A 17,969-nucleotide genomic window follows, 5' to 3' on the forward strand; every position below is an offset into this window, starting at 1 on the left:
TGCAAGAAGAAAGAATTATTCTTCTAATTAGAGACCGGTATGGTAGTCAATCAACTTGCTCAGTTAAATTGAAATGTCATCTGCAGTACTTCGACTGCCAAATGCAAGAATCCCTATAGTTTCCACAGATGGCCTCCTAATCTAAACCTCCGAAATAGCTAGGATAACCGTTCTGATTAAAAAGGAAGGTTATATTCTTGTATTTCACAGTGCTTTGCATAAAGAGTCTTATGTTCATTGCTATTCGTGCCTCTTGAGATATCTGTGCAGCTCCTGAAGCTTGCTATTGTCAGATGTCGGTGCCATGATTAATCCCTTGCTCTTCATGTAGATGCAAGCTCTGCTGGATCAACCAGGAGAAACGATCCAACAAGACGTCCAGAGCTAGAAGCTGGTACCAACGGGAGAAGTTCAACCACAAGTCCCTTTGTGAAACCAAACCCAGGTACAGCAGGGTGGTGTGGATGTGTATCTATGGGCTGTGTTTGTGTAGAACCCCAAGAGGCAGAGAAGCCTCGCCATCCTCCCAAGCCAGTGGGATTCACTAGTGGGCACAGATGCCTAGGAACTTCACTCAGACCGAGTCAGCATTAACTCTGCCACTAAAACCAACTAACTCATTCCCATCAAAGTCTTACTGTCGCAGTGACAGTGCTCACCAGATGTGCCAGTCACCAGTGATGTGCTGCCAGACGGGTCCTCATTGGCTGAGGCCGTATCCTACTCAGCATCGACGCCATCCCAAAACTGATGCTAATGTATATATAATTCGTGCCCTAATCCCTGTCTAATTACATCTAATCCACAAAGAGCCTCGCCGATCCTTCTCTGAATCTTAGAAAACGGTGCCTAATGGCATACTTTCCAGGTGGCTGTCCTTAATGCTTTTCACATTCTCTGTGTAAAATAAAATATCACCGGGCCCACTGACCGAAGCATGCCCTCTAAAATGGGCTCATTTTCTCAACAGTCGTGGCTCATTGTGCTGTGCTATTTCACAAAATGTGGCACACACATCAGCCCCTTTGTAGTAAGGATCTTTGTGCTGGTTTCAGAGGTGGCAAGAATTCGGATCAACCATAATATTATGCCTCTTTCCAAGACTCAAGGAAGTTTTGTTGTTTTTTTTTTCCTTCTAACTTTCAATGACAAGATGTGTCAAATCCTTGTGACAAATTGATAAATGGATAGGATAACGGTGCCAGGCAATTCTTTAGTGCTAACATTTGGGTTAGCAGCCTGTTCGGTGCCAGAGCGTCTGCTGCCTTCCAAATATATTTTAAGTGTAAATCAAATAATACAACCGAGTTTCGAATTGAACCCCTTCCCAGGCCCCATCACTCCTTCCTTTCTGGCACGTATCTGCTAGTAGGCAGGGCTGTCGGCGGAAGGCAGGGCTGTCGGTGGAAGGCAGGCGTTTTAAGATGCACATGACACACGGCTTCTAGAGTGAGGGAAGACCAGGCAGGGGCAAGGATGCACCGTGCTCTGACGTGGTGGCAGCAGGCACCTTTCTTTCTGCTGGGTCTGGTGCACCATGAAGTGCCGAGACTATAGAAGCCCGGGGCTGGCTGTCCTGCTGCTCTGCTGCAGGAGACACAGACAAGGAAGCCACTGGGATAGTGTGTGAGTGAATGTTGGACCTTTTGAGCTCCTTCACCTCATCTGTTGATCTCTGTCGGTTCTCCCTGTGAGTTGACCGTTGGCCATGTTTAATGGTTGCATTTCGAGGGTCCTGCAAGCCACAGCGCAGTCCCAGGACCACAGTAACAGGCTCTTCTTCCTCTTGTGCAGGTTCCAGCACTGACGGCAACAGCGCGGGGCATTCCGGGAACAATCTCCTGGGTTCCGAAGTGGCCTTATTCGCAGGGATCGCATCAGGGTGCATCATCTTCATCGTCATCATCATTACCTTGGTAGTACTGCTGCTCAAGTACCGCAGGAGGCACCGCAAACACTCTCCACAGCACACGACCACGCTGTCACTCAGCACACTGGCCACACCCAAGCGAGGTGGCAACAATAACGGCTCGGAACCCAGTGACGTTATCATACCGCTAAGGACTGCAGACAGCGTCTTCTGCCCACATTACGAGAAGGTCAGCGGGGACTATGGGCACCCAGTGTACATCGTGCAGGAGATGCCCCCACAGAGTCCTGCCAACATTTACTACAAGGTCTGAGGCCTGGGACCTGCGCCTCCCAAGGGAACTCGCGCCTTGTTGTGGGCGCAGGGACTTCCTGAGCCTGGCTGTGGGGGCGGGGTGCCTCCTGGAAGAGCCTGGAGCTGGACAGTTTTGTAGTCTGTAGCTTTTCGGCCTTGGGGAACCACAGACCCTCCCCGGAAGCTGGAAGACTGCTAGGAGATTCCCACTTGGACTGCCGCGTTCCCTCGCGGACCTCCAAGCCATGCACCCAGCCTCTCAGGCATCTGCAGAGCCCGGGGAGGACACGGTAGGCTATGGAAGGCGCAGCAGCATCTTAGAAGGCCGTGCACCAGGCCGGCCCCTGCCTCCATGTTTCCTGCTGTGCACGCTGGACTTGTCACTCGGACCTCGGGCTCAGTAAGGTTTTCAAAAAGATCTCTAGCGTTTAGTCCTTACTCACTCCTTCTGTTGCCAGGGCTCCGACACCTCCCCAGACCCCTCACCACATTCTGCATCATTAAGGGACCCTCACCGCAGAGTCCCGGCTCCACACTTTACACCAAGATCAAATTAGATGGGTATTAGGTACAGAGTCCTGCTTTTCTGGAGTCTCGGTCAGCCGGGAAGCCTGGGAGGTGTGGAGACTGGGAAGGGTGCCGGCTTCCACTGGCTTCCAGCCACTGCAGGTCAAGGCTGCTGCCCCTGGAGCATAGTGTCGGGAAGCCAGAAGGAAACGATAGATGGTGCTTTGGTTTTACCGAAAGAGGCAGGTGGGAGACCACAGACTGTGGTAAGTGGTGCCCAACTCACCGTCACACGGCTAGGCAGCAGGGAATCAAAAAATTCCTCTCCCGCTGTGGAACGGAGGGGTCATTTGTTGTGATAGGACCAGCCAGAGCACAGAGGGAGAGGACAGGCCTCTGGCGAAGTCCTGGGGCAGGACTGTTGAGGTACTGGCAATAAAAAAATAAAATAAAGCGCAGCCCTGGAGCTGCAGGAGAGTCCGTCTGCTTTGGGAGATGGTCTAAGCAGACTCAGCTGCTATATTACCCCATTTTATTAAACACAGGGAAAGCATTTAGGAGATTAGCAGAGAGCCAAATCTGACCTACAAGTTGAAAAGCCAAAGGTCAAACAGGCTGTAAGTCCATCACCACTGAGGTTATTGGGGAATTCTCATTAGGAAAGGTAGGTCAGATCCCCCCTCCCCAGTCCCCATAAGTGCCCCTCCCCCTCCCCGATTGAGCCTTACACTTTGGTTTTTGGTTTATGGCCGGCCGTGCTGTCCGGGCTGTGAGGCTGTACCCGGGCTCCGTTGTCAAAGCAAAGCACACATGGCCCATGTCTAAGAGTTCTTAAGATGGAAGTAAGTTATGATGTCGAGGGGAAGGAGGGAGATAGGACATATTTATATTAGGTGTATAGAACACAAGGGATATAAAATGAAAGATTTTTTACTAATATATATTTTAAGATTACACTCAATACACACCAGGAGATGTGGGATTTCATTAGCCGTGGCGATTAAAGCGATCCCAGCCCTTAGTGCTTTACAGAGTTAACGATTGGATAGCTACTTCTGAGAGAAGCTGTGTCACCCCAAAAAGTTATCAGTAACAAGAGCAGAAGACAAAAATAACAAAGTCCCGCAGACATCTCACGGAACTGTAGACGAGGAATGCCAGCCCCCAAACGCCAGGATATCGGTGCACTGTGCCCTATGTTAGACAAGGGGGCTGGCCATCACTGTCTGTGTTGGGTTTTCCCTTGCCCTATGGGCTGAAGTGTTCTCTGGAATCCAGCAGGTCACACTGAGGGAGTTACAGTTGAAAGTTTAGCTGTGGGTCCCTCCTCTCCTGTTCCTATCCCTGCCCTTCCAGAAGAATAAACAGGAAGCAGGAAGCCTACTTTTTTTTTATGTGCTATGCAAAATAGACATCTTTAACAGAGTCCTGTTACTATGGTAACATTTTGCTTTCTGAATTGGGAGGAGAAAAAAAAAATTGTAACGACAGCATTTGAAGGTTCTCAGACCTCCAGTGAGTACCTGTAACAATGAGTTGTCACAGAAATCATTCCCTGCTTCCCAAACCTGAAAATGATGTTGGTTCAATGTATGTGTATGTGTGAGTGGGTGTGTGGTACACGTGTGTACATATATGTATAATATATATCTCCAGTATATATTATATATATCTATATCATATTTCTGTGGAGGGTTGCCATGGCGATCAGCCACAGTACATATGTAATTCTTTCCGTCACCCCAGCCTCTCCTGTGCATTCATGCAAGATTTTCTGGTAAGCCATCAAAAGTCGTAGGAACGGGGAGGGAGAGGGACGAGGAGGGGAGACATGGGAAGCCGTCTGATTTTAATGAAATCAAATGTCTGTGTCATCAGTTGGCTACATTTTTTTGGTCCTATGCTAAACTGTGAAAAATCAGATGAATTGATGAAGAGTTACCCTGTGCGTCTGTTTTGTGTCTGGTGCAGAAGATGACAATCTACCAACTGTCCCCTTATTTGGAGTTGGTTCAGCTTTGGAAAAGTTACTGTAAATGCCTTGCTTGTATTCCCATCCCGGTCACCTGACTTGGGAGCTTGCACCATCCTGTGTAAGGGAAGATGCTGTAAATAGGTGGGTCAGATCTTACCGTCTGTGGATTCGGGGTGTTACAGTAGCCTTACTCACCTTTTTAATAAAAATACACATGAAAACAAGACAGAAATGGCTTTTCTTACCCAGATTGTGTACATAGAGCAATGTTGGTTTTTTATAAAGTCTAAGCGAGATGTTTTGTATAAAATCTGAATTTTGCAATGTATTTAGCTACAGCTTGTTTAACGGCAGTGTCATTCCCCCTTTGCACTGTAATGAGGAAAAAAAATGGTATAAAAGGTTGCCAAATTGCTGCATATTTGTGCCGTAATTATGTACCATGAATATTTATTTAATTTCGTTGTCCAATTTGTAAGTAACACAGTATTATGCTTGAGTTATAAATATTTTTTTCTTTGTTTTATTTTAATAGCCTGTCATAGGTTCCAAATCTGCTTTTAGTTCCACATGACAGTTAGCCCAGAAAATGAGATCCGAGCAGTCACATTCCACGTCTGTTTCAAACTGAATTTGTTCTTAAAAAAATAAAATACTTTTTTCCTATGGAAAAAGCGCCTTCACAGTATTTTCTTTTCCTTTTTATTATTTTTCTTTTCTTTTCATTTTCTTTCTTTATCAGTTTCTTTTGATTTTCTCCCCTTTATGCCCACTTATCAAGACAAGTCATGTGTGTATTACAAATAAAGTTTGGTTAAAGCCCTGACAGCGCACGCAGGAAAAGTCTGCGCTTGCACCTGTGTCCACAGTGGGAATGGTCAGCCAGGCAGTGAACTCTCGAAGAGAGTAGGAAATAATGTATTCTGCTGCTTAATCGCAGACGGATTACATGTCTGTGTCGGCTGAGCACTTTGGTAGGGTGACCCCACGATAAAGGCAGATATCAAATGTTCTTCATAAAGTTATACCTTGAGGAAAGTGTGTTATAAAATTGCATTAAGGTAAGCCAGAGACCAGTGATGAGATTAAAAACTCAAGACTGGGGAGATGCTTCAGTCAACCTGCCGTGCAAACATGAGATCTGGTGGCCTGAACCGTAGCACACCCTACATCAAAGCTGAGTGTGTTGACCGTAGCCCCTCCCGCCCCACCCCCCAAACCCAGAGAAAGACTATGCAATAGTCTCATGGAATAAGTGAGCCTCGGGTCCAGTGAGAGACTCTATCTCATAAAATAAAGGTGGATGGTCGTCCAAGGAGGACAGCTGGTGTCAGGGAACAAGGACACGTGCACACAGCCACACTTATAAGTGTACATATAAAGCGCATTTTTTAAAAATAAAACACATCTCTAATGTGCTCCTTCAACTACCCTGAGGTTTGGGAGTATTTTCCAGGCTTATTGTGGACTTTGGGGTCTCGATGCTTGCACTGCCTGGAACCTTTGTAAGCAGTGAGAGTCTAGCCCATGGGGTTAGTGCTATTGCTGCAATCAGTTTCTATCCACCTCACTTAGGTTAATCCTTAGCCCAAGGAGTGAGTGATACAGCTTAGGTAAGGGGGGTGTGAGGCCAGTGAACAGGACAGGATTTCCCAGACCTGACTGCTGTGCTCAAGATCACAGCCCCAGCAGGTGGGAAAAGTCCAGGGTTGTGGATGTGAAAATGTGCAAGCCCCCTACACACACACACACACAGGGATGGAAACTCACTGTGGAGATCTGTGGAGCTTCAGGCTAGACCTCCCACACTGGCAGGAGGGAATGTTTGGTGAGCAAATGCTTTACACAGCTACAGACCCGCAGAAGGCCCTCCGAGGCACAGTCTTTGTTGATTCTTGAGTTTTATCTCCAGCGTTTTTTCCTTTGGCTTCTGAGTTTCACTGAGAAGTTTCGTGACACCACTCAGGGCCAAGTCACTAAACTGGCCCTTCAGCCCTGCATACAAGAGTGGTTTGACTTCAGGTGGGCAAACGGTAGCAAGGAAAGGTGCCTCTTTTCCAACTCTGTGGACTTTGGCTTGCGTGCTCAAGTAAACTTCCCACAGACATGATATCGTCGCTTCCCACCTTTCCTTCAGGGACCATTCTCCACATTGAGTTAGCGAGGGTCAGTGAAGAAAGAACTAAGATGTGCCAGTGTGGTTTTCCATTGGGGAGAAGACTTGCACTAACAGAAGCGTCTTGCAGAGAGAAAGGCGGTGTTCTTGTCTAAAAGATATTAGCTTGCTAAGGAAAATCCCAACTCCTTCAGCCACCTCCCAGCCTGCAGCTGCTTTCAGAGTGGCTCTCACCATTGTCCTCTCTCTCTCTTTTTTTTCTTTCTCTCAACCTGAGAGTGTCTCATTCATACACTGGTAGAGGTTTGCAGTGGAACAGGGAAAGTTTTCTGAAAGAATGCTACCCAGTTAGGAAGTGCTTAGCCAGCCCTGTCAGACTCCAGAGCCAGCTGAGCAAGGAGTAAGCAATTGAAAATCAACAACAACAACAACAATAATAAAATAGCAAAATTCAGAATGGTCACTTCGACTATGCATAAAGACCAGCAACTGCCTTCCTCTTTGCTTGGGTTCAGTCTTCAGGTGGCTCACCAGAGAACCTCCCCTACAGACAGGACACCTGAGAACTGCGGCCAGCTTTGGAAATGCTCTACCACTGAGCCACATCGGCCTGCAGCGTATTCTTCGGCCCACTTGTTGGGGGATAGTGCTTTATGGCCAGGCCTCGAAGCCTGGTGGTGGGCTCACTTCCACCAGCTCCCATGGCCCACCTCCCCTTGCCTTCTCCACAGACTTGACCCTAATTTGCTGTTTCTTCTCATGGATGGTATGAGCCTAATTCGCTGTGTTTTGTCTCCTGGATGGTATCGGAAACATACTCTTTACCTCCTTTGTGAGTTAGACCTCGGGGTCACCAGTCTGCCACAGAAAACTATGTCACTGAAAAGCTAGCCGATGATAGAGCTATTATTGTCTGACTAAATACCATTTATTTCTAATAAAGAGATGTAAAGAGGCCTGAATATGTGTGTGCTGTTCTTGTGAGAGGCATAAGACCTTTTTTGAGTCCAGGAATAGTAGAGGAGATAGATGCCTTCAGAGAAAATTGCTTCAAACCAACTGGGATCTTTAAGCTCTACCAAATGCCTCTTCTTGTCATGCTGGTTTTGTACGGTGGTGTCATGAAGGCACCATTAAAGGAAATAAAAAAAGTAAAATTCATATGTAAGTCTAGGATACACGGAGTGAAGAAAGGGGGACTGAGGGAAGGGAGGGCTTCTAGTTCTGGATGTCTGCATTCTATCCGGGCCCCCAGGTACAATGCTTGGTCTCTTCCGTGTTCGACTCTTAACTGTGTGTTCATTCAAGGTGTGAGAGAGATGAGATGACCCAGCGAGCAAAGGCGCTCGCCAGGAGTGGGGACCTAAGTGTGATCCCCAGAACACACATGGAGGGAGGAGAGAACTGACTTCTTCCTACGGGTTATCTTCTGATATCTGCATACATATGCAAATTGCTATGTGTACCCACACACACACAAACATGCACACACACGCACACATGCATACACACATGTACGCACGCACACGTATGCGCACGCACACACGCACACACAAATCATCATGTTTTTAAAAAGACGTGAGATGTCTTCAACCATAACCCAAATTTTTTTTTTTTTTTTTTTTTTTTGGTTTTTCGAGACAGGGTTTCTCTGTGGTTTTGGAGCCTGTCCTGGAACTAGCTCTTGTAGACCAGGCTGGTCTCGAACTCACAGAGATCCGCCTGCCTCTGCCTCCCAAGTGCTGGGATTAGAGGCGTGCGCCACCACCGCCCGGCTATAACCCAAATTTCTCTGGTGTGCACAGGTAGTCCTTGGATGAAGCCTAACTTGACCCTGAGGAAGGAAGTTTCTGAGGTACTTGTGATGTCTGTCCTGTCATGGCACCTGGACAGTCTGCGTGGAGTCTCTTACACGCTCTTGTACCCACACTGTGACTCCCTGTGGAGTCTCTGATTTGAAGCGTAGTTGATAAAACAAATAAAGCAGCATTCTAGCTCAGGAAGAGAGACCTTTGCAGGTTAGCAGAGAGCACTGGCTTTGGCCATCCTCCCCTGAGTACTAGTTAATGAGTACTAGTTAATTAGTACTAGTTAATGAGTACTAATTAGGCTGCCCTAAGATGCTAGAAATTAACCTACATGTGTAAGTGAACTTTGGCTTACCTACAAGTCTAGAAGTCTCTGATATCATGATATCTTTCTCTCTCTCTCTCTCTCTCTCTCTCTCTCTCTCTCTCTCTCTCACACACACACACACACACACACAAACACACACACACACCAATCTGCTCACTTTTACAACATGTATTCATTATCCCTTATTATATGCTAGGCAGTGTGCAAAATATTGGCTATTGCAACATGAAAGACAGGCATCCTCCTATTAGGCAATTCCGTGTTCAGTCAGCAACTCCATGAATAACAATTAGGCCTCTCAGATGCTGGTAAGAAAGGAAATGGTAAGGCTGCTAACCGTGTTTCTTTTCCGTCAGCACCTTTTAAAAATGTATTTGTCTGTTAGGTCTCTTGTCATCCCTCTCTGCCTCCTCTGTCTGGGGCTGAATTTCTTTCTGTTTAAATCTTTCATTACATAGATGCCAACTGGCTGTTAGGATGCTAAATTTAGTCCAACCGTTCTGCTCTTTCAAACATCTTAGGAGTATGCGTTAAGAGCCTCTGAAATGATAAAAGATTTTTTAAAAAAAATAAGTTAATAAATCATATCAATAAAAAACAAAGCCTGCCTCTGGCCTTAAAGGGCAAGTAAGAGAGTTTGCATTTGTTTTCTGGCCCACGTTAAATATGGAGATGTATTTGAAAGGTTGTTTCCTGGCTACACTTGGTGTGCTTGGTTCTGAGGAAAGAACTGCAGAGAGTGTCTACTACCAAGAGTTAGTAGCTCAAGGGGTGGGGGGAGGAGGGGAGGAGGGAGAGACAGGAAAAGAGGGAGAGAAGGGAAGAGGGAGGAAAGGAAGAAGGGAGGGAGAAAAATGAATGAATAAAAGGATGATAGATACATAGATAGATGGATAGATAGACAGGTAGATGGATGGATAGATAGACAGGTAGATAGATAGATAGATAGATAGATAGATAGATAGATGCATAGATGGATAGATAGATGATAGATACATAGATAGATAGATGGATAGATAGACAGGTAGATGGATGTATGGATGGATGGATAGATAGACAGGTAGATAGATGGCTAGATAGATAGATAGATAGATAGATAGATAGATAGATAGATAGATAGATAGAGATAGAGAGATAGATCTGGGTTATGTTGTGTGCCAGTGACCCCCCCCCAATCTTAGTACCACCCCAGTCTTTTGCTAGGTGCCTCCTACTGAGCCCCACCCTGTACTGGTAAAGAGAGCTGAAAAGACCAGAGTTTCTTACCAATTCCCAAAATAGAAAGAGAGAGAGAGAGAGAGAGAGAGAGAGAGAGAGAATCAATAAAATGATGGCTGCATTCATCACACCTTCCCTCAGACACTGCTGGCTGGGTGTGAGGAAGAGACAAGGACACTCCGCTTTCCAGGGGCCACACAGTCAGGGAGGTGGGCTGTTCGTTAGAGTGTGTGAACTTGCACAGATGTCTCCTGGATGGAGAGGAACCCTTACCACCACCCCGAAAGAGAAAGGTGCAGACCCTGCAAGACACAGCGGCTTGATGCTCGGCTTCAGCCATCTCTTGCACCGTGCTCCAGGGCCAGTCTCACTGCAGGGCTTGCTGGAAGAGTGGGAGACAGTAAGAGTTTGTGGACAATCCAGCACACAGGCTCATAAATGCTCCAGTCCTGATCTTATCAAATGGGAGTGACCACTGTTCCCTGGAGGGTCTTCTGAGAGAGCAACAGGCAGAAGCATGCTTTGACCCTGAATCATTCACCTCCTCAAGGACCCAGAGAGAGTGGATAAGTCATGTGGCTTTTCACGACTGGTTTTTTTTTTTTTTTTTTTCCCGAGACAGAGTTTCTCCGTAGCTTTTGGTTCCTGTCCTGGAACTAGCTCTTGTAGACCAGGCTGGCCTCGAACTCACAGAGATCCGCCTGCCTCTACCTCCCGAGTGCTGGGATTAAAGGCGTGCGCCACCACCGCCCGGCTCAAGGCTTGTTTTATGTTATCTCTGAGCATAGATTCTGACAAAATAAATGTTTGAATTACACCAGTAGAATTGTTTAAGTGGCACCACCAGCAACGTGGATATTGTGATGGATGACGGTGGTGGTGGAGCCGTGGAAGAAGCCTGGCCCACGTAATCTGGCCTCCCATCCTTTGCACGCCCTTTTATGAGTTCTCTGAGAGTGCACACGGTGTGTCTTGAGTCCCTTCCCCCTCCTTGCTAGGAGGTTAACTTGGCTTCACCTTGTACGGGTCTTGTGTGGGCAACCACACCTGCTTCCAGCTCCTGAGTTCCAGTCCTGTCATATCCAGAAGACACTGGTTAACACCACTCCTCCCTGATCTCTGTCTCTTGTCATCTTTTCCCTGAAGGTGCTTGAGACTCGCGGAGGGTGTGATACAAGAAATGTCCCATCTATGACTGAGGTGACAATTATTCTCCACACTTGAATCAGTTGTATCTTCCAACTCCTTAAAGGAAAGAGCAGAGCGACACCTTCCTCCAAGACGTCTCCAGCAGTCCGGTCACCAGGGTATGTTAGGGTGTCTCTGGATTTCAGATGTGGGTGTCTGCAGGCTGACTTTAGATGATGGCTGTTCTTGAACGTCCCCCCACAACACAGCAGAAGGCTCTCTCTGTGTCCCTGTTCTGTGATGTTTATCTTCTGTTTCTGTAGCCTTTTACTTTGAGAAGTTTCAAATAAAACAAAAGTTGAAAAACATCTAGATCCCAACTCACTGTGCCAGCAATGTTTTTCGCACGAGTGCCTAGCCTGTATTCTAACACACTTACACGGGCGTGCATGTACACAATTACATGTTTTACATGCAAACTTTGTCTCTTCCCTCACCGTAGTATTTCAGAAGAGGGAATCTTCCCGTGAGCACAATGTCACTTACACCTGGCAGACATCCAATTTCATAATATGACCAACTTATGAAATTCATCTTTGTAGTTAAAAGTTTTTTTTTCCAGTAAAAATCTGCTGTGAGATCGTGTTTCCTAGAAATGACTGGGAAGCCATGCCCATGATACCTCATCAATATGGCTGCCTAAACAAGACCTGAACAACAACATCAACAGATTTGTTAACACGGAAAGAGGATCTCACTTGGCCCTACCCCTAGAGAAGGAATTATATACACACGTGCTGCAGAGAGAGGGACAAACAGACTTTCCCAGGGATGTGCCCCTAATGTGTTATCCATTATCAAATGGTCAGTCTTGAAATTCTATATATACAAGCAATGTTAAACAGACTCAGCAGGCTGTGTGTATGTGTGTCAATAATAATAAAAAAGAGGGCAGGAATTTAAGTGGGAATGAAATGGGGGCCATGGAAGGCATTGGAGTGAATAAAGAAAAGGGGGAAAATGATAAAAATAAATTAAAATGATAAAAATAAAATCTAATGATACTATTTAATGTTTAATGATATTTAATGAGTCTACTTAATGTTGCTTGTATATATAGAATTTCAGGACTGACCATTTGATATCAAATGCTACATTAGGGCCTCATCCCTGGGAAAGTCTGATGCTATTTGTATTTGTAAAACTAATGTGTTTCCTCGCACACATCTCTCAAATTCCCCATCGTAAGTTACCTCACCAATCCATTTAGAAGTGTGTGCACACACACCCGTGCCTATAAATGGATGTGCTTTTTACAAACTGGTCACTCTAAAGATCACAGGGCACACCTTGTTTATGCTTCTAGTATATATTAGAAAAGTATAATATGTCTAAATACAATATTTAGATCTCCTTTCTCATCAGCATTTTCAGAACCATTTGTTGAAATCAGCAACTCCTTGCAGGATCTGCCTTTTAAGTTTGCCTCACACCATATCTCACAGATACACCTTAGGTCTGTGGGAAACCGCGGGATTGGGTGCTGGGATTGGGTGGCCAGGGTATTTCCCACTTTCCCCTGCTTACAGTAAGCTGGGGGAGGGGCCATAGCCACGATGAGGAGGGAAGCAGGAGCGAGCAGAAATGGGTTCTGTACGTTCCTTTTGTTGTACTGAGTGAGGCTGTCACTCACACGGGAGGGTGCAGATCCAAGATGGAGGCTTGGACAAGCTGGTCCCTGGGTGACTGTGGGGACCATAAGCAACCGGAGACACTGAGCTTGAAAGTAGTAAAACGAATAAGCGGAACTAGTAGGAGATGGGGAGCCTCCTCTCGCATACATGCTTGCCGAGGTACCCCTGTGAGCAACGCCTCATGCCAATGCCTACGGTGGAACGGCCTTGTGCAGGGTGGCCCTTTGGAGCTTTGCAGAGGCTCTGCTGGGCTACCTTCCAATTTCCTCCCTTTGGCTTCCCAGGTTTGACTATTCAACACCCATTCTATTACAATGCCTTCCTTCTGCACCTCGTTCACCATGTCAACTCTCAATGTCCCCTACAAATCTACAAGAAGCAAATAGAATGCAAAAGAGGTGCTGTTTGTGGCTTGCTGTGTCTGAAGCTCTCTCTCTCTCTATCTCTCTCTCTCTCTCTCTCCTTTATTTCCTTATTGCATTTATTTATAGAGTGCATGTGTGCATGTACACACACACACACACACACAATGGGTACCCACGTGCATGAGGGTAGAGCTCAAAGAACAACTTAACAGTAGTCATTTCTCTCCATCCGCCATGTGGATCCTGGATCTTGAACTCAGGTTGTTGGCAAAGCATTCTGTCCTCTTGGACCAATAAAAAGAGGTTAGCAGCTAGAGACATCAGCTTAGAGGCACACACGTGGTCATATGGTTCTACTGTGTCTCCATCGGCTGTGTCTCCATCAATTACACACTGTGGGGTCTTAGAGCGAGTCTTGGAAAACCCACAAGACAGACAGATATGCAACGCAAGCAGGAATCATGCTATACAATGTGTAGGGATATTTTTTCTAAAAGGAACATTCATCTAAAGAACCTATTTTGTTATTTGGTTTTTAGACATAGGGCCTGTGTCACGCTGAAGCCCAGGATGACTTAGAACTTCCTGTGTAGCCCAGGGTGGCTTGAACTTGTGCCACCCTCCTGCCTCAGCCTGAGTGCTGGGATTATAGGTGCAAGCTATCATGCCCGGCAATAAATTTTCTTTATTAGAAAATTTAAATTTTAGGAAAATAAAATCACTGCTTGAGAATTATAACTGTTTGTAAAAGCAGTTCTATGAGAGAGAGAGGGAGAGAGAGAGAGAGAGCCCTGTGCTGGTTCAGTAGGTCTAGATATGACACAGCGCTTTCTTTCCCAGCAAGCATAGAAGGCTGTTGGCATATAAACCACCCATAACAGCTTGGAGATTATTTTTTCCCATGAATATAGTTTCCTTTTTAATAAGGCTCAATCTCTTTAATTAAAGGATTTAAGAGCTAACATAATTTCACTTAGCAGCTAGGAGGAACAGGGCTAAGGACACACGTGTTTGTGTATTCCTTCACTGTCTTCCCAAATAGTTCAGATCTGAGGCTGAGCATGGATTTTACCCTCCTGGGACAGGGCTCCGCATGCACCTGCCCAATTTGACTGGGCTAGTATCTACATAAACACCCAGTCTATGCCTCTTCACTGCCTTCCTGGACCCGGCTAGTCCATTCAGACTTCAAATGGCTTGAGAGGTGGGATCAAACTGTAAAGAAGACTTCAGCAGACCGGCGGAGAATCTGCTGAAAGAAGAAGCGAGTCCCCTTCCTCCCCGCCTCAGCAGCTTTCCCAGGGAGCTAAGTGGCTGGGAACTTCAGCTCCTCCCACCTTGACCCCCTTGTATCCACACCATGTTAAGCTTTGGTGCAGAGTACGCCTGAGTTTCCTTGTTGGTATCTCAGGCCCTCCATCTCTAAATTGGAACTGTCTAATAGGTGGAGGGCTTGCCAAGGTGACTTAGGAAACTTGTGGCTTACAGGAGTCCAATGCCCCATTTTTCTTTCTCTTTCCATTGCTCCTGCAGTACATAGAAAATCAGTACAGAAATAAGCCTTTTGGCCAGGAAAACATCTGTAACTTTTGAGCTCTGTATCCAGATGTTGGACTGAATTTGTCCAAGACTTCCGAGGACAAAAAGCAGAAGCAAATTTTCTTTTCTTCTTTTTCACACAATGAACTTTCTCATTTCTTTCTTCCTTTCTTTTTTTTTCTCCTTATAGGAACTGAGAAAGTGGTACAGCTTTTAATGATTTCGGCAAATACAGATCATCAACAGCTGGCGATAAGGGAGGAGAGATGCGCATGCGCGTTGTCTGTTTACTCTCAGATTCCCTTCCTTTCCTTCCTGCTAGTTTCCACCAGTGGGGAGAGAGCTCACAGGGCTGGTTCTCGGCCGTGTGAGCTGCAGGAGGCTTCCACAGCGTGCTGTGCAAACACATTAAGGGAAAGTCCTGTTGTGAGGAAGAGTAGCCCTGGCCAGCCCACACCGTCTCCCTCTGTGTTAGGCATCCAGAAGCATGCAGCTTCCTGAGGGGCTGCAATCCCCACCCGCCTCAGGCATTCCTCGCTGAATAACACAGTCTGCAGTGAGACTCTTCTCCGAGTCAGGGCGTCTGACATTGGGAGGGCTTCTTTAAAGAATGCAGCCCCATCCTGGGCCAGCTTTCATGACACATACCCAAGATGATTGGTGTGTGTGTGTGTGCTAGCATGTGCTGTGGTGCATACGTGTGTGTGTGTTCATGTGTGTCTTTAGGTGTGTTTGTATTATGTATGTGGAGGCCTTGGTCTCCACAGTGATTTCCTGTGTTACGTGTCTTCCATTGCTCTTTCTTTTTTTGAGTCAGGAGCTCTCACTAAATCTGGAGCTCACTGATTGGCTAGGCTCTACTGCCAATAAACTCCAGGAATCCACCTGTCTCAGTCTCTGCAGTACTGGGATTACAGGTGCATGCCACCATGCGGGTCCTGGGCATCTAAACTCGAGCCTTCATGCTTATACAACAGTCACATTGCCCACAGAGCCATCTCCTCAGTCCCCCAGGGTGGTTTTCCGTGGGTCAAGATTCAAGGAGAAGCTCTGGCCTGCTGCTTACCAGCTATAATTTCTCAAGAAAGCCATTTTGGCTGTTGGAACGTCGCTTTCTTTCTTCATGAAGGAAATTAGGTCTATTAAGACCGCCCTGAAGAACTCTTGCATGGTCCGTATAAACAGCCAGCACAGATGCATCTGCAAGGCAATAAATACTCCATGAGGACCTCTGACCAGAGTTCGCACTTCCTGCAGCTCACTCCGAGGTCAGGCTTCATGAAGGACCTTACTCCTGGCCACCAGCTGCTGTCGGTAGATTCTCACAGCTGCTGTCTCTAGTGGGTGTGCTGACATTAACGATAACATGGTGATTTCCACGTAGAGTCTTCTGATAGCTCTAAACGACAAGGAAACCACTCTCACTTTCTTTCCCAGGGTAGAAAGGGCAAGTGCTCTATATTCCTGGTGCCAATATACCCTTCACACTAAATGCCTCTGACTCACACCCAAGCTAAGATCTGGTTTTTCCTGGTTTGTACAATAAAGCAATAGTTACAGTAGCTATGGCGATGTGAAAACACACAAAGAATGCAGCTCTGCGGAATACAACAGCCAGGTCAGCAGTCGCAAGACAGCAGGATGCTCCCAAGGTGGCTAAGGGTAGGGACTTGAGTGTCCACCAGCAGTCCCTCGCTTCCAGTCTTAAATGTCAATATATCTCTTCTGGCCCCGGCACAGCAGCACAGTCCTGACAGGTGACCTTCGCAGAATGTTCAACGAGTATGCAAATTGCCCTGTATCCAAAGTATGGGCTGGATTGTGTGTTCTCAAATTCAGATATTCAAATCTGGACTCTGAGTGTTTTCCGAATGTTTACAAAGAAACGGAGGTGAAAATGAAGCTCCCAGAGAAGACCCTATCTTAGTACGAACGAGTTAGCACACAGGAAGGCGGTCAGGAAGTGGGAAGTGGTGGCTCCTGCCTGTAATTCTAACGCTATAGTAAAGGGCACCAACCTTTTAGCCTCTCTTTCATATGAGATGAAAGAAAATTGTCTTGGGCCACATGGAGAGACCAAGGCAGGAGGACTGCTGCAAAACAGAGGCCTTTCTGGAGCTATCCAGGGAGTTCCAAGCTAGCTTGACTTGCAGAGTAAGATCTTGTCTCGAACAAGAACAATAACAAAAATGAAACACACATAAACACGGCAGATAGCAGTCTTCTACAAACCAGGGAGAGAGGACCCAGTTCTATCGAAAGACACATTGGCCCTGGATCTTTGTCGTCCAGAACTGTGCCCTGTGAGAGAGCAAATCTGTGTTGTGAAGCCACTCTGCTAGATCAGCCTCCCAAGCTTGCACTCCCAGCATTCCCTTCCCTTACTGTTCTCAGACGTGTGCTCTGCACCTGTTTGCCCAGCTCACAAAACACCAAACCATTTTCCTGCTCTAAAGAGAATTTTGTGGAGAAGGAAAACAGAGATCTTCATTAAGGGTCAGGTAGGATCCAGGTCAAGCTTTGCGGGCCACTGGTTCCTAGTGATCACTCTGCTTGGTGCCACCAGTGGCGGGGGGGGGGGGGCAAGGGAGCTGACAAAGGCTACACAAAAATGGTATGGAGCAGGGTCCTACACTTTCCTGACAGAGGCTCAGAGGCCACAGACCCTCATCTTCCAGGTTTGTTTGACTGGGAACTCTAAGATCTACAGACCACTGACAGCAAACGCCTGAAGATAGCAGCGAGCTTTGTCTGGGGGAGGCATCCCTGTGACTTTCCTTGCACTGTGAACAAAGCACTTTCATTTCTATAATTCCTAGCAAAAAAAAAACCAAAAACAAAACAAAACAACAACAAAAAAAAACAGCCTGGCCTCCATTGTCTCTCATTATTATTATTTATCTATTTTGAGATTGTCTCGAAATAAAGCCCAGGCTGACCTCAAGCTCTCAGCAATCCTCCTGCTTCAGTCTCTTGCATCTTTCTTTAAATAGATTGCTGCATTTAACTAGTACCCTCACTGGAGAGTTAAGTAGGATGGGAGGTGTAGCTCAGGGCTAGAGTCCTGGCTTTGGGTGCACATGAGGCTCTTGGTTTGATCTCCAGCACCACGAACTGAGTAAATTCT

General features: G+C 46.5%; 1 protein-coding gene across 1 annotated transcript in view; it reads left to right on the forward strand.

The window, feature by feature from the left end:
- Positions 1–5,314, forward strand: part of Efnb2 (ephrin B2) — a 43,746-nt gene extending 38,432 nt beyond the window's left edge. The window contains exons 4-5 of the mRNA XM_057752762.1: positions 332–445; positions 1,795–5,314. Of these exons, the coding sequence (XP_057608745.1) occupies positions 332–445; positions 1,795–2,183 (503 nt within the window). The 3' untranslated portion in view covers positions 2,184–5,314. The remainder of the gene's footprint in view (positions 1–331; positions 446–1,794) is intronic.
- Positions 5,315–17,969: the final 12,655 nt, after the last annotated feature.

Source organism: Chionomys nivalis, chromosome 20 (assembly GCF_950005125.1).
Source record: "Chionomys nivalis chromosome 20, mChiNiv1.1, whole genome shotgun sequence".
Classification (NCBI taxonomy): domain Eukaryota; kingdom Metazoa; phylum Chordata; class Mammalia; order Rodentia; family Cricetidae; genus Chionomys; species Chionomys nivalis.